Genomic DNA, 25,146 nt, shown 5'->3' on the forward strand with positions numbered 1-25,146 from the left:
AGCGCATATGGTTAGCCGTAGTGAAAATCATCCAAAAGAAACCCATGTTCTGTATTTTTCCTTACTTAAAAATAAATACAAGCAGGAAAATAGATTGTTTTCTATCTGTATTTATCTATAACTGTTAATAAAACTTAAGACTGGACGCCTTCGACCATGATGCTCGTTTCTGCTCTGCACCAGGGCGGAAGGGTTCTGTGCACTTTTTTGGCATCTTGAGTGCGTACATTTACTCATAACATCTCCGAGTTAGTACTTTTCACTGACAGCAGGAAATGAAGGGCAGTAACTGCCAAGCTGGGCTTCCAAGCTATTTCGCGTTAACGTATGTGCTCAAAAACAGAAGTACACCAATCCCTTCTGCGCTGGAGCAGCACAGAAAGCGGCATCATGATACAAGCCCTAATTGTGTTCTTAGTTAGAATCCAGTGGTCAATACTAGAATTTAACTGATACGCGTTGTCTATTAACAAACACCAAAGAATGAATCCACCAATCAGCAACAGAATGTCTTGTCCATATGAATAGCTTTCAAAGCTGAAGAGCTAACCACTGCTACATTGTTTGTAGCGCATGCTCAAAGTCTAGACCTCCTTTCTCAATTGGAAGAGTTCTATCAGAATCTATTCAGTCTGTAAAACATCTGAGTATGAGTTAGCAAACAACGTCTACTAATAACCGCAGGGCCAGGTTCTATATTCATCCTAGTAGATGAGCATGAGAAGACTTTTGGACCAAGATGTTTAGTTTGGCTCAGAGTACTGCCTGGGCTACCATTTGGCCACAATGGCACCCTAGTGTATTTTATCATGCCCCCAAACTCTACCAAGGTGGCTGCAACTGGGAACTGTCATCAAGAGGGATTTGAAGGCTGAATTTCTTGTGTAATTCTTGGCAATACAGCAAATCAATATTATTAGTCACTTGTTGATTATTTATTGTGACGTCTGGTCCTGAGGAATTTTAGACATTGCTCTTTCTAAATAATGCCAAAAACCTCCAATTGTTCTTTGCAACGAAGACCTTTATCATTTTCCCCACTTCCTCAGATGGCAATTGGATTTAATCTTGCAAAACCGTTTCTCGTATTCCCTTAAATTGGTGAACACTGCCTCTACAAATTCACTATTGTTTCCCCAGACTGCACGATGCCCGCCCTACCATGCTGTGCTCCTTAGCTTTGCACGCTCACCGGTAGAAAACTAAGTTACATCAATGAGGGAACCAAAACATTTGGTTGATACTTTGTCTCTAAAACAACCACATTGTGTAAAAGACTAAAAAAACACAGTCTGTATTAATTTTCATGCCTCAAATTAAAGGAAAATGTGAGAATAACACTCACTGGCTACGTTTTTAAGTGAGGAATCAGATTAGACATTTCCCAGTAGTTTTAAATACCAGTCCTCTGGATAGATATTGCAAGCTAATCGATTCTACTACTTTTCTAACTACTACAAGGTCCCCTGGATGGTGAGCCTCAGATCTCACCTTAACCAAAACAACACCTGACGTTATTTAAGAATTATAGCTTATTGGTAAACCCACATCTAGGTAAAAAAAAAACAATTACATTATCATAGTGTATAATATAAAACATTATTTTGGCCTTGGCTAGAACAGTGATTGTAATGAGCTGGTGTGTGTCAGAACTTAGCCTTTCATACCACTAAATAAAAAATAAAATAATGCAAGGCCTGCAAAATAGAGTTCTGTTATTTACAGTTTTTTCTAATTAGTAGCTATAATCTTATTGATATCTCAGTGTAAATTAGCTTCGGTTGAACTGTTGTCCTCCAATTGTTTGTACAGTAGTTAATCAATCATACCACCCCTGTTAGTAAGTACCTCGCAACACAATACATATTGAAGGGTTTGCGTTTCTCTAAAGTAATCTGCCAAACCCCGCCTACATCAAATGGCAGAGGGCAAGTACATATTAGGAATGACTACTGCCCAATGTCCGGTCTTATTTATGTAAATAATACTGTCTTTAGCACTTCAACATCAGCACCAGCTACGAAGAGTAACACACTTTCTAAACTAAAAGTCAACAAATCCACTTTAGGTCAGCAGTGGGCAGTGAGAGTAGCTAAAGCTCCAAAACACTGAATCCATCTAACTTTATCATATTTCATAATTGATCCACTGTTCAGGTTAATCTTGGATTTCAGTAAATCATCCACCACAGGTTAAATATGCCCAATCTGTAAAATGAACTTGTCAGTCGACATTACACATCATCTATGACCAGGTCCACAAGCAAGGCTCGCACATGGTCAAAGGAGGTTAGTTGTCATTCTACAGGACACACGCATGCATAAGAACCCTACAAATTATGCTGCGCCTAATATGCTCTTTACCTACCTTTATTGTTACATTGCCTTTGGTGACTTTTCTCATGTTGAAGCCGACGGTCGGTATCATGTCCTCACTGAATTGACCTGACTAAAGAGAGAGAGAGAGAGAGAGAGAGAGAGAGAGATGAGTCCTATCCAGACAAAGAAACAAAGACAACACAGTTGCTAAAAATCTAAGGCCATGAATCCCCTTCCATTCCCATTTTAGACGATTCACCAACCCAACATTCCGGGGCACCACAAAGTGGACCAATGCATCATGTGAGCATCATCCCAAGGTGGCATCATCCCACTTTTAGGAAGGTAAGCTCCTTTTCTGGCCTCCAAAGGTAGCACCATATCCACAGCTTCCATGCAGTACAATCATGTCCACTTTAAGACAGGCCTGATTTTTGTCGCAAAAGTAAGAAATACCCTGGGAGCTTTAGTTTCACCTTTAGTTTTTACAAACATGACTTCAAAAACCCCACCAAGCACATTATTGTAGGCTGACAGGACTGAATGAAGGTGTTGCACATAAAATCGGCCTATTGGATGCTTTGTCTATTCAATGCTAGGGAATTCTGCCATCTATGTGAACCCAAGCCAAAAGATTCTCACACTGTGTGCCCTCTTTTCTTTATGTCCAGATGAAAGGATAATCTTGCACCCAGAGTGAGGACAATACAGCAAACATACAACTGAAAGTAGATAACAAATAATCTGGCAAATCATACTGCTTATTAAACTCTAGACACATTTCCCTACAGTGAACTCTTTTAGGCTGTCTAGAAAACTACCTCCAAGTCCATGCACAAGCTGTTACGTTACTAATGAAGTGGTCAAGATGGTAGTGTGTGTGCAGACTGGCAGCACATCTACAAAGAACATGATTGATAGGACGTTTATAATAACATGAGTAACTATACCATTTAACACATCATGAACTAGGTAGGGCGCATCAACATCTGCTATGTTAACTTTACGAAAAATTAGGATTTACACCATGGAAAATGTTTTAATGTCTCTTCAACCAAGTGACACAAAAGGATGATGGACGGAGTGCTGAACAATGCAAACACTCACCCCCAGTTACAGATCTGGGTTTAATCCATCATTCTTTTGCTCACCATGCCACCCCAGTTTGGACCCAGCCATATGCAAATCAGTCTTGACCCTGTTCCTCATAGGAACAGTCCAGCCAGAACTGCCAAGCCAGGTCCTCACTGGACCAAAAACAAGCATCTTGGGTCCGGTTTCAGGGTTTCGCCTGTCATCAGCCAGGCTAGCTTGAATCAAGTGGCACAGTGAGCAAGGGACCCACGTCAGGCAACACACCATCTGAGGAATACTTTCAATCTCTTTACAGAGAGGAAATGTCAAAGAATGAAATGCCAAGTTCTTCACAAATTAAAGGCAGAGATATATCACAGTCAATCAAAAAAACTAAAATCTTTAAATTATGGACGTGTCTTCAGAAAGGGAGAGGGTATTAAAGGACTCAATAGCATCTTCCACTCGCAAAAAATTTGAAAAGCACAAGTCTGACAAAACTGAGGGCAGCCACCAGCTGACTTGGTGTCCCTGAACATGAAGAATTGACAAAGCACACAAGATGTTATCGAAGGCATCAGGCTGAACTCAAAGAGCTGAGTGTTATCAGTTTCAAACACTGTGGGCTCAACACGCTCTAGTTGCTACAGTTACGAGACGGTGCTGAAAAGCTCAGAACACGTTTAATTGGTCTCTGGATAATAGCCACTCCAGATTTTCCCGTCTTGCTTCATCTCTGCTGCAGCAGCCATCCTCCCCGTTGTGAAGCCGGACATCTAACGAGCAGTGTGATGGTGCTAATGGTCACGGATCTGAGAAAACAAGAAGTTGGAATAGAACACTAGCCAGCTCTAGGAGATTGTAGAGTTATATATATACTGTACACTAAAATAGTCTGGCGACGCTCCCAAAAATGGCTGCACATATAATACAATAATAGGCACCAATGATGGTGAGGCTGGCACCCAGGTAACTCAATGGGCCAATCAGGTGAGTTATTTGGCTTCGACGGTGAGCACGGTGAAGGGTTTTTATCGGAGGTTAGGCTGACTGATGTGGGAGGTTAGACTGCGGTTCTACACATGGTATGCAGATGTGGAGACTAGGAGGTTGACCAATAGTAGTAAGACGGAGGAACCATCTTCTAATAGTGCTTATTAGAGTGACGGGCCTGTTATAGTTGGGTCAGGGATGGATACATTTATCAGGGCTGGAGAAGTAACACCTGCTCACGGCGGTAAGTTAGATGACCCATTTACTGGCGCAGACTCCCCGTTTGTAGGCGCAGCGAGTGGAGAGACTCATTTAAGGAAGAGGCCATGAGACAAGTGACCCCTGCACCTTTCGGTCCTAGGCAAGGGACCATTTGTGGCTACTAAGCTACGAAAATACCCTGAGGCAGTCAGACAAGAGACTAGTTCCCTTATATGGGACTAAAAAGTAACTGTTTTACCTTTCCAATCTTTATAGAATACGTAAGTAACTCTTCAACATTGATGACCTTAAATTCCTCCTACCTGACTGATCGAACCTTCTTTCTGCTACTGCCCCTTGATCTTCGTGCACAGATCCCCCCACCTTCCCCTATGCAAAACATCTCGTACATTGTTGCTCTTTGGTGTTGTACCCAAATAATCCTCTGTTTTATCACTCACAGGGCAAACCACAGGCAGTCTTAACCTGCAACAAGACATCATAGGACAACATGCTGACCAATGATGAACACTGGCAAGATGGCAATGGTTGAGTTCTGGTTTACCATTGCACCTCAATCTATTCCATCTTTCCTGGTCAGCACAATTATCGCACACACACACTATTCTTTGCAACGGCTGGAAACCTTCTTTACGTTGTACCATACATCATGCTGGCCCTTCACAGAATACCCACAGACACCTAGTAGTCCAACTCCATTTTCCACTTGTCTTTATAAAAAAATCCCCCTCCCAAAATTCATACCCTACTCACCTCCTTAACTTGCGCTTTCACTTCACCTTCAATCATAAACATAATTGGGAAAATAAGGGATAATGACCGGGTCAAAGAGGAGGAAATCGTACAGTTGTGGCAGGAATACAGCCCCACCCAAAAAAACGAAAAAAATAAACCCTACATATATAAGAAAAACAAAATCTATGCCTCTACCAAATTTCTCTTTGCCAACTACCCAAATTAACGTTCAGCTACATTAATTTATTCTCATTAAACCCATCACATGGACCAAAACCTACAAGTCTCCAGGGTGCCCTTATTGCTTTCAAAATTAGTAGTGTTCATAACCTCCAGTATGCATCACAAAATTCAAGACTCAATAGCAGTGGTTCGCTTGTATGTACCCTTGTGTATTGTAGCTCAGTTAACGCAACTGCCAGTGGCGGGTGGTGACAACTGGAAATGGTGGGGTGAGCAAACTTACTGGCAAACTGGCGCTGAGAGAAACCAGCAATGCCTTTCAGCTCAGTGCCAAAGCTCTCATTCGTGGTTCAGAGTAAAAGTGCATGTTTATAATGAGCCATGACTGAGATCTCCAGAGCTGAGGCAAAAAAGCAGTGCGAGTTTCTCACTGTGGATCAAAAATGTGCTGCTTGCTGACTCGAGCAAAATTAAATAAAAACACTTGCATGCAGTAAACAGTAACTAAATCATGGACAAGCGTTAAAGGAACGTTTTAAAGTTAAAATGATTAACTTAAAAACATTAATGTAATGCATGGCAGTGATTTAATTACTGTTTATATTAAATATTTAAATCGTACATTCAAATATTCAGTTACCCACTGAATGCACGTCCTCTGTCTGGTCCGGGTGTTTTTACACCAGTCGTCTGAGAGCGGGGCACCAGAGCTAACTCCCCTAACCAATCCAGATGCTGCTCTCATGCTGTTAACCAGCTTCAGAGAAGCCCCAGGATTGGCTGAAGCGGACTGAATCAGCACCCTTTCAGACACTGGGGCTGTGTCTTCTCTCCACCTACCTGTCTAAGACAACTCGATTTGGAGAGGTTTAAAGTGTACATGTCAGGCAGACCATGCCAGGACAGCCGGCTAAAGAGACATGCACTCTTTAAACTGGTAGCCAACCACCATGCCTCCCTGCTGCCAAACTGAAGCTATGGCCCCTCCCTGCCCTCACATTTAGCTTAATTTAATTTTATGTTTTCACCTTTGCTGCTCCTGCAGTGCTGCAGTGGGGGCTTTGGGGGGGGGGGGGGGGGGCGGGGGTGCTCCTCTGCCCAAATAGCAAAGCCACCACTGGTAACCACTGGTGACTGCACTGAAACTTAACATGTAGAATATTTGTGTCTCCTTACTGTTTCCTAAGATGTATAGCCCCTTGATCTCCATCCTAAAGCCCGTGACTCACAAGCCCGTTAGCTGCCTCCCAAGGCATCTGGCCCCTTGATATTCTGAATGAGTCTTAAGCACAGTATCCTGCCTGTGTTGAAAGAAACATGTTACTTGGTATTCTTCCCAAGTCCTATCTCCCTTTACTCCACGATGCTCTGCCTGCAACCCCAGCTGCATGCGCGCACAAGCTTCTCCCTGCTTTATAAACTGCATCACCTTACTATCATGTATCTGTGTCATCAGCTTCTGGGTCTTAATCATCTGCGAGCATGGCACACCAAATAGGATAATCTCTCTGTCACTGAAGAGAGACCACAATCTTTTTCTTGGCCATCAATATCATCAGTCTTCTAACCTTAGCCGCATGGTTACATGGCAACCTAGTATCCGGCTCGAGTTCCATGTTGCAAAGCCCTATGATTTCCCCCTGCACGCCAACAGGAATGGTCCCATTAAGTGTGAAATCAGGCATTAAATATGAAGTTGGTGCTTTGAATTTCATATCTCTTTTCTCCACCCAAGTCCTTCCATCTTATACAATCCCTCCAAACCTCTGATGTGCCATTCACCCAGCAGCAAATGAATGCATCGTGTAAGCAGAATCAAGGACCAGCAGTTAGCAAACAACTAACATCCAGAACCGGTCACTGTGCCCAAGGAAAGAATGGCAAGGTACGTTAAGTAAGGCAACCCTCAACCTATCATGAGGAGTAGAAGAGATGTCATCAACAAAAAAAAGATGCAGATTTAAGCCACCTTCTTTAAAATGCTGAAATGGCGTGAGGGTGGCTACGTAACTGTTTCAGTTACAAAATATGTGACTTACTTCAGCCTAGAATTAGGCCAAAATAAAAACTAAACACACACCATCCTGAGAATAAATACTAGACCCGAATTACAGCATCTGCGGTCAATACCCCAAAGTGGCCCTTCTTTTAATGAATCAAATATGCGAACAGATTTTTAAAGAACTTCATCATTCTTGTTAGTTGACAACTAGTTCATTTTGTTGGATTATATACAGCAATCGTGAGGATCCCATTAACAGTCAATAGATCATCAACTCAATATAGGCCCGGGTCCAGCCTGAGTGTGTTTTCATGGTGTCGTTACTGACCTGGTTTAAGTAGGCTGATTATTAAAAATCACCTCCCAGTTCACACAGCTACCCTGAAACCTCCATCAGAATGTCGATATCCTTTCACGTCCACATGCCACAACCACCATTCAAGTCACAGCTTCCTGGTGTCACTTACCAGTTACACTGTCAACACCAATGAGTATAACGGGCTGCACGTAATAACATAACCAGTGATACCTCCATGAGAACAAGACAAGGTAAAACTTTAGTGAAAGCTGGGAATGTGTTGCTTGAGTGGGAGAAAAGCCTGTAGAGCTTTGACTGTCCATGGCGCCCAGAACTGCTAGAGACAAATTATGGTGGGTATTCAGAAGACTTGGTAAATGTTCACAGGTTAAATTTGGTTTTCAAAAAGGATTCTTTACACAAGTTGGAACTTCCAGAGTAACCAGGATTGCACCCATGTGGTGTTAGTTTGAAGGAGTGGTGACTAGCTGTCAGCAGAGAAGTTTCATTTTTAGATCTGGTTCAACGGCATAGCTGTTTGCAAGACCTTTTGTTACAAATTCTTTAAAATATTCAAAGGGGGGGAGGGGCTCCGATTCTGCCCAGAGAAGTATTCTGCTCTCAATTCATGCTATGAACCGTTTGATGTAGAATTCCAGATCTTATACGGCGCTTGCATTGTAGTGCATGAGGAACTATTTTGCACTTCAAAAGTGGTGCATTGATTCATTATACATTTCTTTACTTTACACATGGATTCTATACAAGTTTCAATCCTGCGCCAAGTTTTTTTTCTAAAGGTTTCAGTCTGGATTTGGGTGTGAATATCTCACATACACCCAAGCATAAGAACCCAATGTATGAGTTACATGAAACAAAACAAGAAACTGCCAACGCCAATAGGTCTGGCTTTAATATGGCAATGCCTAGACCTACAATCTCGACAGACTTCACAAGGATACTGCATTTCTGTGGCGATGTCATCACTATCCTAGTTGGACCCATTTGTAACGGTATTGTATTATATGTATACACTTCCTACAGCTCAAGAAGGACTCAATCTCTTCCTTGCATAGATTAATTCCTTACTGCTTTATTTACCTGTAGAGCTCAGAGATGAATGCCACAATTCACAGCAGAATTCCTAAAAGCCATTACTGATTTGGAGTCATGCCTCGCTCTACATTATACCTCTTGATAGTATGCTCAGATGATTAATTGTACTAAGTACCAATCAGGCACTGAAAGAGTACTTTCCACGTTTTGCAAATTTATTGCAGAATAATTAAACATCTAGGTCTGCTTTGCTGACAGCAATGCATGCAAATCCTGGCCACAGTGCTGGCTTTCCTATTGTTCTTACCCGCACACGAAGCCCACTCTTCCGTCAACTTGGATTGTCCCAGCAGTTTAAGTCAAACGTGCTTAAAAGAGGAGCAAGTGGCAATTAATAATGAAGCCTCAAGAAAAATATTTATTCTGATGCACACGTCTACCTGCAGATTCATCACATTTAGAACATTCCCAGGCACCAGGCTGGATCTGGAAACCTTAAACCAGTAGCCTTAAACCAATGCCTCACCATACCTGTCGCCATAGAAGAACTATTGCGTTAAGATTTCCAGATTGTGTCAGGGACCTAGGAAAATTCTAAAGGTGAGGGATCTACGGTTAGAGTATACACACAAAAGTGCAATCCCAACCGCAACTAACATTCATCTGTTACAAATATTACAAACCAGGAGACTAAGTATATTTTATGTTACCCTCAGGGTGATTCATTATATGTTTTGACAAACATACAACACTATCTGCTCATGCTGCCAATTTACATCAATGCAAAAGGGCACATTGAGCACTGAAATTATGCCATTGTATGGCTGCAGCATTTTAGGCATAATTACAGACATGCCACATAATCATTACCTCCTGAATAATCTGCAAACGTAAGCAAAAAATAAATTGTTTGTACTTGAAGGACCAAAAGTTTATAAAAATGTGGCGACGTGTTTCGGCACAGTGGAAGATTCGTCACAAGGGCTGACTGGTTATCTTTCAGTTGCTTAGTCCTGGATTTAGTTGTTAAACTCGTAGTAATGAAGGAAATCCTTGCACACACAGTCTTATGCGTAAAAATCACAAAATAATGAAGAACTACTACTGCAAAATGTTCTGCATTACATTGCATAATTTGCCTTTCTTGACTCAATTTAGTCAACTGGCTGTATAATTTAGCCAATCCTGCTGCATAATTTGGCTCTCCCTTACAGCATAATTCTAGTCACCCTGTCTATGACTAACAGACTATTAACTTTTGGTTTACTTTTCAGACTTGGGAGTTCTCAACAGTGGTAATGAAATACTACTTAAACAACCACTAACAATATTTTAAAACTTTAACAGCTTATTGAATGTTGTTGATGCCTCAGTCAAGATGTCATTTCTTCCTGTGGCAAACTCGGAAGTGGGAGACTGTTGTGAACTGCTTTGACGTGGGTGAATCCTTCAGAAGCCAACTTTTCAGCTCACGCGTTTCAATCCAATGACCTTTACCTGCCCGTTCTACTCTTTTCTCCCATCTCACATCCCCACTGAAATATTTCCCAATCCCTGGTCCAACTTTCTCAGCCATCTAATTATATTTCCTTCCAGACAGGTCTCAAAACCCCTCGTAGTATTCAACCTCCGTTGCCTTGCACGTGTATCCCCGCCCTCATCACTCCCCTGGCCCTCATCACTCCTCCACCCAGTTTTTGTTGCCATTTCCATCCAAAAACTTTTTCCCTTCACCCAATCACAAACTCTGGGCATATGCTTCTGGTGCACCCCCAGCCCCCACCCCGCCTGCACTTTAAATGAAATAGGTGCCTTCCTATCCATTTATGGGGTCATGAGGCAGCACGCTAATTTGTATTAGTCAAATAAGGGAGTCCCCATAAGGCAAGAGCAAAGAACGCAATTTAGATCCCACTCTTAGTCCTATTATTATCAGCTGCAAATGTTGTGCATGAGTTTACAGTAATATAACTTTATTCTCAGTAAAAATGCTCCATCATTGAGGCTGGTTGGGATCAAAGAGCACGAGGGAGAAGTAACAGACAGAGCAAGAGGACATTTCCTGAAAAGATGTTCTTACCGGATGAGTTTTACAGAATCTTAACTATATATGAGGTTGGCCAACAGAGCTGGCACCAAGCCTTGCACAATGAAAACTGCCAGAACCGAGAATTAAAGACACCTTCCATGCACACAGGAAGTGGTTCATATTGCACAAAAGCACACACATACAATATTCAGTTGAGTATAATCTTAGCATCTCGTGACACATTAGTCAGTGCAACAACTCTCAACTACAAGGTCAACGGGTGACATACACGCTCATTTATGCAACTAGGAGGTTCCAAATATAACAGGATAGAACACTGCGCATAACAAGCACTGGCAAAGCCAATAGGAAATAAGCACAATGGTTTATGGCCATGCTGTACAGGTTTGGCAAAAAGTTTAAAGAAGTTTTGTGGCGTGTATTCGCCATGACACTACTGATGCCTGCATCATTAGGTAGTGTGCATGCATGACGACGTGTGAGCATGATTCACCACATTTCAGAACACGGTTATAATTATTTTTAGTTATGAATCAAAGAAGAGTGACGCCTCTGAGTGAAGTAAATTAAGAAAATACATTTTCAATTGCACTAAAATGCACTTCTGTGAGCACAGTAAAACAGGAGCCACTGAACTTTACAAGAAATGTTAATAAATATCAAAAGGTCTGCCCTTTTCCCCCCCCCAAGGAGAGCACACAGATCTGCTGCCTTTTTCTGTGGCTGACCGATTCAGTTATCAATGAAAATATACTTTCAGATATAAAAAGCCAACAATATTATGAAGCCTGAACCAGTTGACGGATGCAACGCATACTGGAGTACGAAGTTCTTTTCAAGTCTACAAAGAAGGAACACAAACCAACCAAAAGTTTTAATTATAAAACCCAGCCAAGCAGAATTTCTGGGAGGATGGCATTATGTGAAAAGTAACACATGTGGCAGAACTCCAAGGGCCACAACAAGAAGACTGAGACACTGCCTCTCTCAGTATAGGAAACCAGGAGACATCATGACATCTGTAGGTCAGAAATCCTGCATGTTGGCAAAATACCGTGCCGTTGGCACGCAAACACACAAAAAAACAAGCCAGGTAATGACATTGTCTCATCACTGTGAGACAAGGAAGGTAATTAGTAGGAAAGGGACGCCCTTTAAAAACGAAAAGATACTGGATTCAAATGTGATCAAAGGTGGAACAGCGAGTGGGAAACCTCTGAAATGCCCTGAAGAACACTTAACTTCCATATGCAGAATGTAACAGCCTAGGCCCTGTAGAAGCCTCACAATCCGGAGTATAGAGTGGGCCAGCTGGCTTAAGCGATGGAAAAGCATCAGAACAGTCCAATTAGTTCATGGAAAAGTTCACTGATTAAGAGATTGATCTCGAATACACCACTATAGTAACAAATGGTATATTGTTTGTTTTAATTTTTTTTACAAAAAAGGGTAGAATGGCTATCTGAACTGGGTCACTTCCAAGAGCTTAGGTGCATGAAACAGTATGAAGTGGGCTTGTGTTGCACTTGTCTTTGCTGCCTTCTATGATGCTGCCACTGCAACACCGCCTGCCATTCAAAGCATCCCAAAGGACATCGTTCCTAAATCTTAAGCGAGCAATCCAAAATGTCAGAATCTGATTATTTTAATACTGTCAGTATTTGGTCTTGTGAGCCGTGGATTGCACAATGATCTCTGCAACATGTACAATAACTGACTCCACTATCTCTGACTAACATAACTAAAAAGCAAGAGACATACGTTAGGCAACCCATGCAAATTAATTTGGTCACTTCTCAATGCAAAGTTCCATGTAGAAGGAGAATTACTGATTTTACAGCACTTATCAGCTGGTCAGAAATGCACATTCCCCATCACCAAAATCATTTTCGCAATGACCTGCCAGCGTCACGGAGAAACGCAGTAATTAAGCGCCAGATGTACGAAAGGATTTTACCCATTCAGCGTCTATGGGAAAAAGCTTTCGTACATATGACCCTAAATGTCCTGTTTAACCTGTTCTGTGCCTTGGACGAGGTGACCTCGTCCAAGGCTACAGTTCCCGTGTGCCTTGGACGAGGTCACCTCGTCCAAGGCACAGGAACTGGGGGGAGCGTTAGTGCACCCTCCCTGTGCACCCCCCCCAAGGCAGGGATGGAAGGGGAAGCCCTTCCCCTTCCACCTCCTTCCACCCCCCCCCCGGCAATCTGATGCCGTCAGCGACGCCAGCACATCAAGGGGAAAGGAGCTCAAAAGGTGAGTCCTTTCCTTTTTTGGGGTTTTGGGGGGCAGGGGGGGAACAGACATGGGGGGAAATGAAAGGGTTTTATCTTTACCCCTGTGCCTGTTTTCACTAGATTCCTGCTCCACGCCAGGGATTTTTTTTGTGTGTTTCTTTTGGGGGCGATTAGTATTTCACCCCCACTAGACACCAGGGATTTTGTTTTATTTGTCTATTTCGGGGTCGACCCCTTGGGCAAGGGTCGCCCCCCCCCCTGGTTTTTTTTGTGTTTCACCCCCCCCCCCCCCCCCCCCCCCTTCGAGGCAGATCGGCGATTTTTCGGCGGATCTGCCCCCGGGGGGGGGGGGGGGGGGGGGGCGAAATCCACTAGACACCAGGGATTTATTTCTAAAGAAAAATTTCTTTTGGGGGTGACCACTTGGGCAAGGGTCGCCCCCTGGGGGGCTATTTTTTTTTAGTATTTGCCCCACCCCCCCACGGGGCAGATCACCGATTTCGACTAGACACCAGGGATTTTGTTTTTATTGTGTTTTTTGGGGGCAACCCCTTGGGCAAGGGTCGCTCCCCTGTAGGGCTATTTTTTTTCTGTTTTGGCCCCCCTGAAGACCAGCCATGTTTTTGGACGATCTGGCCCCCGGGGGGGTCGAAGCACACTAGGCGCCAGGGATTGTGTGGTGTGTGTGTGTGTGGTGTGTGTTTGGGGGCACCCCTTGGGCAACAGTCGCCCCCCCCCAAAGTGGGGAAAGTTCGTATTGGCCATCTCTGCCTCCTTTGGGGGCAGATGGGCCTATTTTTGTAGGCCAATCTGCCCGCAAGGAGGCCAGAAACCACCAATACGCCAGGGATTATTATTTTTTTGTTCCCTTTTTTTTGTTTTGTGCTGGGGGTGCCCCCTTTGGGAAGGGTCACCCCCTAAAGGGGGCACAGAGGTGTTGCCCATTTCTGCCCCCCTTGGGGGAAGATTGGCCAATTTATTTACGTCCATCTGCCCCGAGGGGGGCAGGATCCACTTAGGTACCAGGGACAACTTCTAAGTTCTTGGTGGTGGGGTGTTTGTCAACTGGCGAAGTATTTGTATTTGTGATTATAACAATTTATTTCTTCTTTTTCTTCTAGTTCAACGCGTTTGCTTCCTTTGCTGTGGATCCTTGCGGTTTTGGCAGTAGTTGTCCTGCGGGTTGCATGTTTTAGGTAAGTGAAAGCAATTTACTCCAAACGAGTATTGTTGACATGCATGAATGACATGTTTGTAGGTGGTGTACTAAATGCAGTATTGTGTGTTTGAAATTGTCCTTAGATTTGAGCACAATGATATTTGTGTTGTCATATGTCTAATTTTCTTTTTTCTTTTTAGTGGGATATCATTGGTGATTGCTGTGTCTGTGCAGAGTAGTTGCTTGGTGAGTAGCTTTTTCAGGCAAGTGAGTGGTATAGTTTTTTTAGTACATAACTCTTTGTGATAAAGCTACACTTTGTTTATTACTTATTTTAGTGCTAGTTGTTGTTGGCAATCCATTTGTTGTTAGTGAGGATCATGGCTAGCCGCAGAGTGACCGCTCAGCAGGTTGTTCGCATGCTTTTTGAGTCGTCTTCAGACCATGATTACGAGACTGACTCTGCATCCGAGGCAGAGGAGGAAGCGGGAGATTCTGGAAGTGAGTTTTCTGTCCGAGAGTATTCTTCTGATGAGGAAGCTACTCTCAGTGCAGATGAAGGGCCTGTTGTAGAGGAGGACATTGATGTGCCAAGAGTGCAGCAGCCTGTGGCTGAAGGGTTTCCCATTAGAAGACCTGACACCTGGATTGCCCCAAACATGGAGCAGCCACAGTTACCTGCATTTACTGGTCTCCCAGGGTGTAGAGTTAATACGGAAAACTTTTTGCCTGTCCATTTCTTTCACTTGTTTATGGACGATGTATTTTTGGAAGAGATTGTGGAGCAGACTAATTTGTATGCAGAGCAATATTTGCAGGACAACGCTGCCAGACTTAAGCCTCAGTCTAGAGCTACTCAGTGGGTTCCCACATATCTGGAAGAGATGAAAAAGTTTTTAGGTTTGTCATTTTTGATGGGGTTGATCAGGAAGCAGTCACTGGTTTCTTATTGGTCTACTAGTCCCTTGATGGCAACGGCTATCTTTCCTGCAACTATGACATGTAATCGGTATTTGCTTCTTCTTCGTATGCTGCATTTTGTAGACAATGCTTAAGCCTTGCCACGAGATCACCCTGATTGTGACCGTCTTTTTAAGATTAGGCCTGTCCTTGATCATTTTGTAGATCGGTTTTCAGAGGTCTATGTTCCAGGCAAAGAGATAAGTGTGGACGAGTCTTTGGTCCTTTTCAAAGGGTGTTTAGTTTTTAAGCAGTACATTCCTAGTAAGAGGGCACGGTATGGGATTAAATTGTATCTGCTGTCAGAAAGCAGTACAGGATATGTGTATAATTTCCGGGTCTACACTGGTAGGGATTCCAGTATTGACCCTCCTGGCTGTCCGGCCACTTTTGGAGTTAGCGAAAAAATTGTTTGGGAACTTGCTAGACGGCTGTTTAACGAAGATCACCATTTGTACGTAGATAAATTCTACACTGGAGTGCAGTTGTTCAAGGAGTTGTTTAGAGTGGACACTGTTGCTTGTGGCACAATCCGTTCTAACCGGAAAGGCTATCCAAGGGAGCTTGTCTGTAAAAAACTTGAGAGGGGACAGTGCAGTGCCTTGCGGAATAATGAGGTGCTAGCTCTGAAATTTTCAGACAGGAGGGATGTGTACATGCTATCTACCATCCATGATGAGAGAACTTCCCCTGTGACTGTTTGGGGTCAGGTTGCGTGCATTTTGGACTACAATAGGCACATGGGTGGTGTTGACAGAGTAGATCAGAGGTTGGAACCTTACACTGCTCTTCGTAAGTCTTACGTGTGGTATAAAACGTTGGCCCTACATTTATTTCATTTGGCAACTTTTAATGCCTTTATTGTATACAAGGATTGTTCACCTGAGTCAAGGATGACATTTGTTAAATTTCAGGAGTCGGTGATAGAAAGCCTTATTGTGGTGGAACCGGCAAGAGTTCCTAGAGTAGAAGTGGTGGAGGATGTGGCTAGATTGAAAGATTGGCACTTTCCAGATCACATTCCTCCCACTCCCAAAAAAGACTTGCCCACAAAGAAATGTAGAGTATGTGCCCGGAGATTAATCCGGAGGGAGAGGCGGATGTACTACCCCGAATGCCCTCCAAAGCCTGGGCTGTGTGTGCCCAGCTGTTTTAGAAGTTACCACACAAGGAAAAACTTCTGGGAAATACCATGAGCGTAAGCTGTCTGTTTTATATTTTCATATGTTTCACAGTTGGCATCTCTGTCATGTATTTAGTTAGCGCTTTTGTATTTGTAGTTTTGTGCTTATTTTATAATTAGTTAGTGGTTTATTTGTTGTTTATAAACAAAAAAAAGTGATGGCGGTGTGCGTGGGGAGGCGCTTGGCTGGCGGTGTGCTTGGGGTGGCGCTTGGCTGGCGGTGTGCTTGGGGTGGCGCTTGGCTGGCGGTGTGCTTGGGGTGGGGCTTGGCTGGCGGTGTGGGTGGGGTGGCGCTTGGCTGGCCGTGCCAGCCAAATGCCAGTCCACACTCCCATCAGCTGGTGTGATACTTGTATCAGGCATGTGGGCGTATGTAAGTGATGGGCCCTTGAGTGGCGCGGTCTGTCGATGTGAGTGTTGTAATGTGCTGTGCCCTTGGCTGGCGGTGTGAATGGTCTTGTGCATGTCATGTATGAAAGGTGTGTGAATGGACTGTAAAGCGGTTGGTGTCTTGTCGCGGCTTTACAGCTCACGAGCTGTGAGTCATTGGTTCAGTTTTTTGCCTTTCAGTTATTAACAGTGCATTTCATTTTTGTGAAAGCTCTTGTTAGTAAAATTTGATCCACTGAACCATCACTCACCCTCGTGCCAAATCCAACCAGTATGTGTGGTAAAAATGACAAAACCTGCTCCGCTGTAATCAGGCGTCGCAGCACACCTGTGACACGCTAGGTGCCTCGGGTGGGACCCCGATGATGAAGCATGCCACCAACTTGGTTGGTGGGTGAGGGGTCTTTTTCACATAACCTAAGTGCGTTTCTTTTCACAATTTTAGTGTTTGGCACATCACGGACGTATGTGGACACATCAAAATGATATATTACAAAACTACATGTGTTTGGGGGGGAGGGGCACCTATGTTTTTGGTCCTGGGTGCGGTCTTCATCTAGGGAAACCTACCAAACCCAGACATTTTTTAAAACTAGACACCCCAAGGAGTCCAGGGAGGTGTGGCTTGCATGGCTCCCCCAACATTTTCTTACCCAGACTCCTCTGTAAACCTCAAAATTTGCTTAGAAAAAGCATATTTTCCTGACTTTTCTTAGTAGGATCACCGCTCCAGCACAAAATTCCTACTCCCCAGTTTTCCCCTCAGTCTCCCAAGTAAAATGACACCTCACTTATGTGGGTCCCCAAAGCAGAGTCAGTCTAAAGATGTATAAAAGAATATGGCCCTCATTCTGACCTTGGCGGGCGGCGGAGGCCGCCCGCCAAAGTCCCGCCGTCAGGTTACCGTTCCGCGGTCGAAAGACCGCGGCGGTAATTCTGACATTCCCGCTGGGCTGGCGGGCGGCCGCCTTCAGGCCGCCCGCCAGCCCAGCGGGAAAGAGGCTTCCACGATGAAGCCGGCTCGGAATCGAGCCGGCGGAGTGGAAGCTGTGCGACGGGTGCAGTTGCACCCGTCGCGTATTTCACTGTCTGCCAAGCAGACAGTGAAATACTTGTAGGGGCTCTATTACGGGGGCCCCTGCAATGCCCATGCCAGTGGCATGGGCACTGCAGGGGCCCCCAGGGGCCCCGCGACCCCCCCTACCACCATCCGGTTCCCGGCGGTCGGACCGCCGGGATCTGGATGGCAGTAGGGGGGGTCGGAATCCCCTCGGCGGCGCAGCAAGCTGCGCCGCCTTGGAGGATTCAATGGGGCGGCGGTACACTGGCGGGAGACCGCCAGTGTTGCCGGTCCGACCGCGGCTTTACCGCCGCGGTCGGAATCCCCATTGGAGCACCGCCGGCCTGTCGGCGGTGCTCCCGCGGTCCTCCGTCCTGGCGGTCTTTGACCGCCAGGGTCAGAATGACCGCCTATGTCCTTATAAACTCGCTGTGCTATCCCCTCTATCTCTACAAGTTTTGGGCCTTATTCTGTTGCAGGCACCTGTTTTCTATGAAAAAATGTGATGTGTCCACGTTGTGTTCTGGGGCATATCCTGTCGCGGGCGCTAGGCCTACCCACACAAGTGAGGTATCATTTTTAATCGGGAGACTTGGGGGAACGCTGGGTGGAAGGAAATTTGTGGCTCCTCTCAGATTCCAAAACTTTCTGTCACCATAATGTGAGGAAAATGTGTTTTTTTAGCCAAATTTTGAGGTTTGCAAAGGATTCTGGGTAACAGAACCTGGTCAGAGCCCCACAAGTCACCCCATCTTGGATTCCCCTAGGTCTCTAGTTTTAAAAAATGCACAGGTTTGGTAGGTTTCCCTAGGTGACGGCTCAGCTAGAGGCCAAAATCTACAGGTAGGCACTTTGCAAAAAACACCTCTGTTTTCTTTAAAAAAATTTGATGTGTCCACGTTGCGTTTTGGGGCGTTTCCGGTCGCGGGCGCTAGACCTACCCACACTAGTGAGGTATCATTTGTATCGGGAGACTTGGGGGAACATAGATTAGCAAAACAAGTGTTATTGCCCCTTGTCTTTCTCTACATTTTTTCCTTCCAAATATAGGAGAGTGTGTAAAAAAGACATCTATTTGAGCAATGCCCTGTAATTCACATGCTAGTATGGTCACCCCGGAATTCAGAGATGTGCAAATAACCACTGCTCCTCAACACCTTATCTTGTGCCCTTTTTGGTTTTCTTGATAGCTATTTTTCACTCTTTATATTTCAGCAAATGAATTGCTGTATAGCCAGTATAGAATGAAAACGCACTGCAGAGTGCAGCTCATTTATTGGCTCTGGGTACCTAGGGTTCTTGATGAACCTACAAGCCCTATATATCCCCGCAACCAGAGGAGTCAAGCAGACGTAATGGTATATTGCTTTCGAAAATCTGACATTGCAGGAAAAAAGGTTGCAGAGTAAAACGTAGAGAAAAATTGATGTTTTTTTCACCTCAATTTCAATATTTTTCTTTTTCAGTTGTTATTTTCTGTAGGAAACCCTTGTAGGATCTACACAAATGACCCCTTGCTGAATTCAGACTTTTGTCTACTTTTCAGAAATGTTTAGGTTTCTGGGATCCAGCATTGGTTTCATGCCCATTTCTGTCACTGACTGGAAGGCGGCTGAAAGCACAAATTTTTTTAAAAATGGGGTATGTCCCACTAAAATGCCAAATTTGTGTTGAACAATTGGGTTTTCTGATTCAAGTCTGCCCGTTCCTGAAAGCTGGGAAGCTGGTGAGTTTAGCACCGCAAACCCTTTGTTGATGCCATTTTCAGGGGAAAAACCACAAGCCTTTTTCTGCAGCCACTTTTTCCAATTTTTTTTTTAAAAGAAACGAAATTTTCACTGTATTTTGGCTAATTCTTTGGCCTCCTTCAGGGGAACCCACAAAGTCTGGGTACCTCTAGAATCCCTAGGATGTTGGAAAAAAAGGACGCAAATTTGGCTTGGCTAGCTTATGTGGACAAAAAGTTATGAGGGCCTAAGCGCGAACTGAATAACCCATCCACCAAGTTCTAAATCAGGTCCTCAGTTCCCATTAAAGCTAGCTATGTGCTCTTTCTTTTGGCGATGATGCCTCATGCTCTGTTATAGCATCAGGCACCAAAGGAGAGAGCATTAAGTTGAAACAGAAGAGAGACTAAAGTACAACACATCAACAGTCAAAAAGCTGCTGAAGTAGTGGCTATATTAGAATGAAGGAGCACATTTAAAAATAATCATAAAATGTTAACAATAATACACGAGTAAATCACCCATGGTTACTTGAGGGTTTTTAAAAGTAACTGAGGGCAATTGAGATCAGTAATGATATAAATCAAGCATTTCTAATGCAGTTGGTCTCACGTTTGCTCGAGTTAGATGCTATTAGTGCTGTAAATTTCTAAATAGAACTTTCTTGCCACACAAACTGAAAAAGTAAAACAGCTGACATAGGCCAGCCGATTCAAATTGCCGCCGTGAGTGCAAAGGATAGAGACAAAAGGAAAAGGAACTTCACTCGCAGTCAAAGGTATCGGCATTAGCGTAATTATCCATGTAACAGGGTGGATGGCCAAAGCGGTAACAAAACCGCCCTAAGGAGGGACAAACGTAAAGCAGTTACCAACGAAAACAAAGAATTTTTGAAAGGCAAGCTCATGAACGAGTGATAGTGAAGGGTGTGGTTAAAAGCCCAGATACATACCGACACGTCTGAAAAGCAGTGCTCGCGTGCTGCTATGCTCAACCTAAAAATAGCACTCAATCCAAGGAGCTATGACTCACAAAGCCTTTGAAATTTAGCAGTGATTTTCAAATTTTTACATGTATCCATTTTTTTTCTTTAAAAACATTTTATGAAACAACAAGTAACACACAAAGCAAGTAAAAAAGAAAGACCACATATTGTGGTCTTGTCGCAGAATCGCAGCCATTTTGGATTGAGTACTATTACATGCTTAAAACAGCTGATATGGACCAATTTTCTTCTCCATGTACAGAAGGAACCATGTTGCTGACTCCCCAGCGCAGAGGTAAACATGACACATTGGTGCATAAACTCTGCCTATGCATTTCAGTACTTCAAAATGCTGTCACTCATAGTGAGGACGGCCAGTGGCTGATGTCAGCTGACACACTGTCCAATGCTATATGCTGTGGTGGGCAGAGTCAAAATATGAATGCCAACTTCACAGATCAATAGATGCAGACTGATTGCCTGAAGCTCTTCTACACATGTATAAATATATTTATGATTTTTTTTTAAAACATGATTTTGGAGAGGCAGCTAAAAATGTCTCTAGGCCAGAACTAAAAATGAAGCCAAGTGGGGGAAGAAGGGATAAAGGAGGAGGAAAAAGAAGCACAAGAGGGAGATAGCAACAAGGAGCGTGGTGGAGGGTATTTGGTAGGGGAAAAGCATACAAGGGAGAGAGAGAAGGAAAACACATGCACCCTCATGGAGTGCTTAGTGAAAAAGAAAAAAAAAATGTTCCCTAAGAGTGAGCAGTGGAAGAATACAAGTCAGTCAATCAAAAGGATGGTAAAGAGACCAACTAAAGTAGGAAGGCAAGCCATCAAATATGAAGGAAGCAAATGGGTGACTTAAATCCAGCCATTGGTAAGTAACAGGTAGGCTCTAAGCCCACTGAGTTTTTGGTCTGGTCCACAAGAGGCTTTCAAATTTGCGAGACCGAAAAAACATCAGCCCGTCTCACAGGAACTGAACTCCTATATCAAATCTTCCCTCTCAGTTCCCAAGGACACAGACTTTCTAAGCATTAAACATTCTTCTGCTCTCAAACAGAAACCAAGCTTCTATGCTAAACAGATGTTTCTCCACTCCGAGGAACACCAAGCCACTATGTATCAAATATTCCCTTCATTCATAGGGACACCAAGCTACTATGTATCATACAACCCACCCCCGCACAGAGCTCTGCTCTGTTATGTATCAATGGACCTGCTACTCACTAGCACTATTTGAGCTACTGTGTGTCAAACACCTCTATTCACTTATGGGGGTGTTAAGTTACATTTCAGCACATATCTCCCTTCTCTCCCCCAGGACACAGAGCTACCATGTATCAAACACGATGCTACTAAATACAAGCTACTTTGAGGTACTGTGTGTCAAATACCGCTAATTAATGAGTGGACGCAGCTACTATATGTCTAACGTCACTCCACTTACAAAGGAAATCAAGCTACTGTATATCAAATACCGGGATCCCTGAAGAGCTATCTGAGCTGATGAGACCTCCATTCACTGAAGAGGACAATAAGAGAACATTTATGAGCCTAGGACAGAGCCACTTAGTATGAAACAGCCTTCCTACTCCCAGGGAGCCAGGCTCCTAAGTATCAAGCCCCCTCTTCACCTCAAAGATACACTGATCTTCTCCAGGCCCATAGACATTGAGTGACTATGTATCAAATGTCACGCTCTTCACTCGCTCGTGCTGTTTTTGAGCAACTATGTATCACACATGACTATCCACTCAAGGTGACATGAGATACAATTTATCAAGTGCCTTTCTCCTCTCGCAGGGAAACTGGTACTTACAAATAATGCAATCCATATCTGATGCTAAAAAGACCTTTCACGGATCGGGTAGCTGACTTCCATCATGTAACCCATCCACTTTCAGGTATCAAACACCCTGGGCTCCTCCCTCACTTGCTTGGTTGGCTTGAATTACTATCTAACAAACCATCTTTGCATTTCGAGAGACAAAGAACGACCATTTATAAACCACCTCTCCCCGTCTAGACATAGCAATTATGTAACAAACATGCCTCTCCAAGGACATAGTTAGTAATTCCATACCAAACACAGGTTGGGCCAGGCCACTTATACAATGATTTGAAAGGCACTTCTCCCTTCTGCAAATAAATCACAGATGAGAGATTGCAATATATGATCGTGGCTTGACAACTGAAACATGGTCCACTCCTAGCTCAGAAATAGGGCTTAACCAAGGTCCATCAGCGGACCAATACTGTGATGCCCAGCACATCCCACCAGCGAAATACACTGGATTTTCAACTACAGACCCTAACTAGCCTCCTTGCATTTAAGAATGCTTAGAAAAAAGTTATTCCTAAAGAAGCCTTGATCTCCATTTGGGAGCCACTAGGACCGCCTCCTAACTCCAGCCCTCTCAACACAGACCAGGCCCCAATACCTATAGACTGAACCTATGGAGTTCTTAAAAGTGTCAATGGTTGTGGCCTAGCCGAGGCTCTACCTTTATGGGTTCCCGTTGTCCTACTGGCAGAAGGAGCAAGCTTACAAAGCTGAACCCACTCTATTGCTCTGCGTTCTAAGTGGCCCCCAAGCCATCAAAGTTGACCCGAGATCCTATAGCTGTAGACACCACTTAGCACCGTCACTTATACAGCACTTGTTCTCTGCTGACTAAAATGTAGAGCACTGTGCCTGAAACAGATAACTATGTCACCAAAGGTTCCTTGACTCTCGTGAGTGGCTCTGAAATGCCCTGCTCAAGAATGACAGTGTGAAGTTTGAGCCAGACAAACCAAACCATAATTGAGTGTATCTCTAATACAAAAAAGTTCAGTGACAGATATTACTAACATAACAGTATAAAAAATAGTAATGAAAGTTCAAGAGAGAATTCAAAATGGGTGAAAATATTAATTCACTCCATCCAACCTCTTCAGAGACAATCAAAAAATTAAACAATAGGTTCAGAACATTCCTTCACAATGTGTCGACCTGTGGTTCAGCTCACCAAAATAATTAAGAAATAATGATGTGTAATGTTATTACATGAGTGTCAAGAACAATGGATAGCTCCAGAGCTGCTTGAGCACTATACGTTTTAGCATGGGTGTCTATGGTGCCGCTCCAGGGTTCCTGAATGACACCGTCATGGAGAGGTAGATTCTGGTAGCAGCACCACACAGTCGGTCCATTAGCTAAGGATTGGGTCACACAAAGTTTTGAACTGGGTATGTGTTTTGATGAAAAATAAAGTCCAGTGAAACCGGTCTGCTGGAAGCCCGGCTGCACCTTATTTACTGCTCAGCCTACAGGCATCTTCGGAAGAGAAGTAATTGAGGTGATACAGCTCCCAGCCTCACTGTTCCGTTGGTGCTGGGCTCTCTCTGTAGTAGCTCACCTTGCTGTTGATTGTGCTTAAGGGTCTTGCCAACCAATGGAACAATTTATAATTACAGCCAAAGTCGTCAGGAACTGTATCACACTCTTGACACAGATGAATGACGTTCGACCAGCTGTGGGACCTCTGCACTATCAGAAGGGCCAGTAAAGAGACCTCCAAGTGTGGTTGTGGGAGCTTTCCCAGTACCCGGGCCCAGCATAGTGATGTGGCTCATGTTTAACACCAAGGCAAGCAGAGGCCAAGGAGGGCTGTGGGTCTTCAGAAGGGAATATCTCATTGGTGCAGCAGAGTGCAGTCACAAGGGTCCTCCTTACAAAACGCTGCATATGTTTTGTCTTGGGCTTAGGAGCGAGTATCAGGAGAACTTGGACATGGGGTAGAGAAAAAATAGATTTAACTCCAAGCATCCAAATCACGGTCATTCGGTTCTTAGTTGTTCCCAGATTAAGGAACCAATAAGCAGGTGATGGGCAACGGCACTCATATTTGGCGATGAGCTGCAGATTGACTCAGAGAAAAGCAAAAAGAAGCAAGATGAGAAACACAGAAAAACAATTAAACAGGGAGAAATGAGGGAAGGGAAAGGAACCTGCCAGAGAAATATTAAGGAACGGGAATGATAGAGTGGTAGAAAAAAAAAAAAGAATGAGATGGAAAGAAACTAGGAAGCCTTGGTCTTCAGCATCTCCAGCATTTGACAGTGCAGGCAATCCCAGTCTACGAGGGAGAGGGAAAATATAAGTTGTTGAGAGCAGCCGGGGGGCACTTTGCATTTGTAGAAAGAGTCAATCTAAATAGATTATTAAGCAAGACGAAAATAATTTCGTCCAGATTATTAAACTAAAGCTATGTTTGTGTACAGTCAGTGTGCAGCTTAGCTCTTACTTTGTTTTTTTTCTTTTAAATGCTTATGCTGAATGTTTCAGCTGACGCCTGAGCTCCTCTGGCCAAGTGAAGCACCTGGCTTGGCTCAAACTATGAATATTCTAGCTTGTGCATCCTTAGACCAAACATTTCCTTGCCTTCAAAACTGCTGGAGCTACTTTGTATCAGTCATCACTAGTCCTGTGGCTCACGCACAAACTACAATACTGCTCTGTTA

At 43.9% G+C, this 25,146-nt stretch overlaps 1 protein-coding gene across 1 annotated transcript in view; it reads right to left on the reverse strand.

Annotated features, from left to right (window-relative positions):
* ARL8B (ARF like GTPase 8B) overlaps window positions 1-25,146 on the reverse strand; it is an 87,575-nt gene that overhangs the window by 53,297 nt on the left and 9,132 nt on the right. The window contains exon 2 of the mRNA XM_069206346.1: window positions 2,368-2,448. Coding sequence (XP_069062447.1) covers window positions 2,368-2,448 — 81 coding nt within the window. The remainder of the gene's footprint in view (window positions 1-2,367; window positions 2,449-25,146) is intronic.

The sequence above is a fragment of the Pleurodeles waltl genome, chromosome 9, assembly GCF_031143425.1.
Source record: "Pleurodeles waltl isolate 20211129_DDA chromosome 9, aPleWal1.hap1.20221129, whole genome shotgun sequence".
NCBI classification, from domain to species: Eukaryota; Metazoa; Chordata; class Amphibia; order Caudata; family Salamandridae; genus Pleurodeles; species Pleurodeles waltl.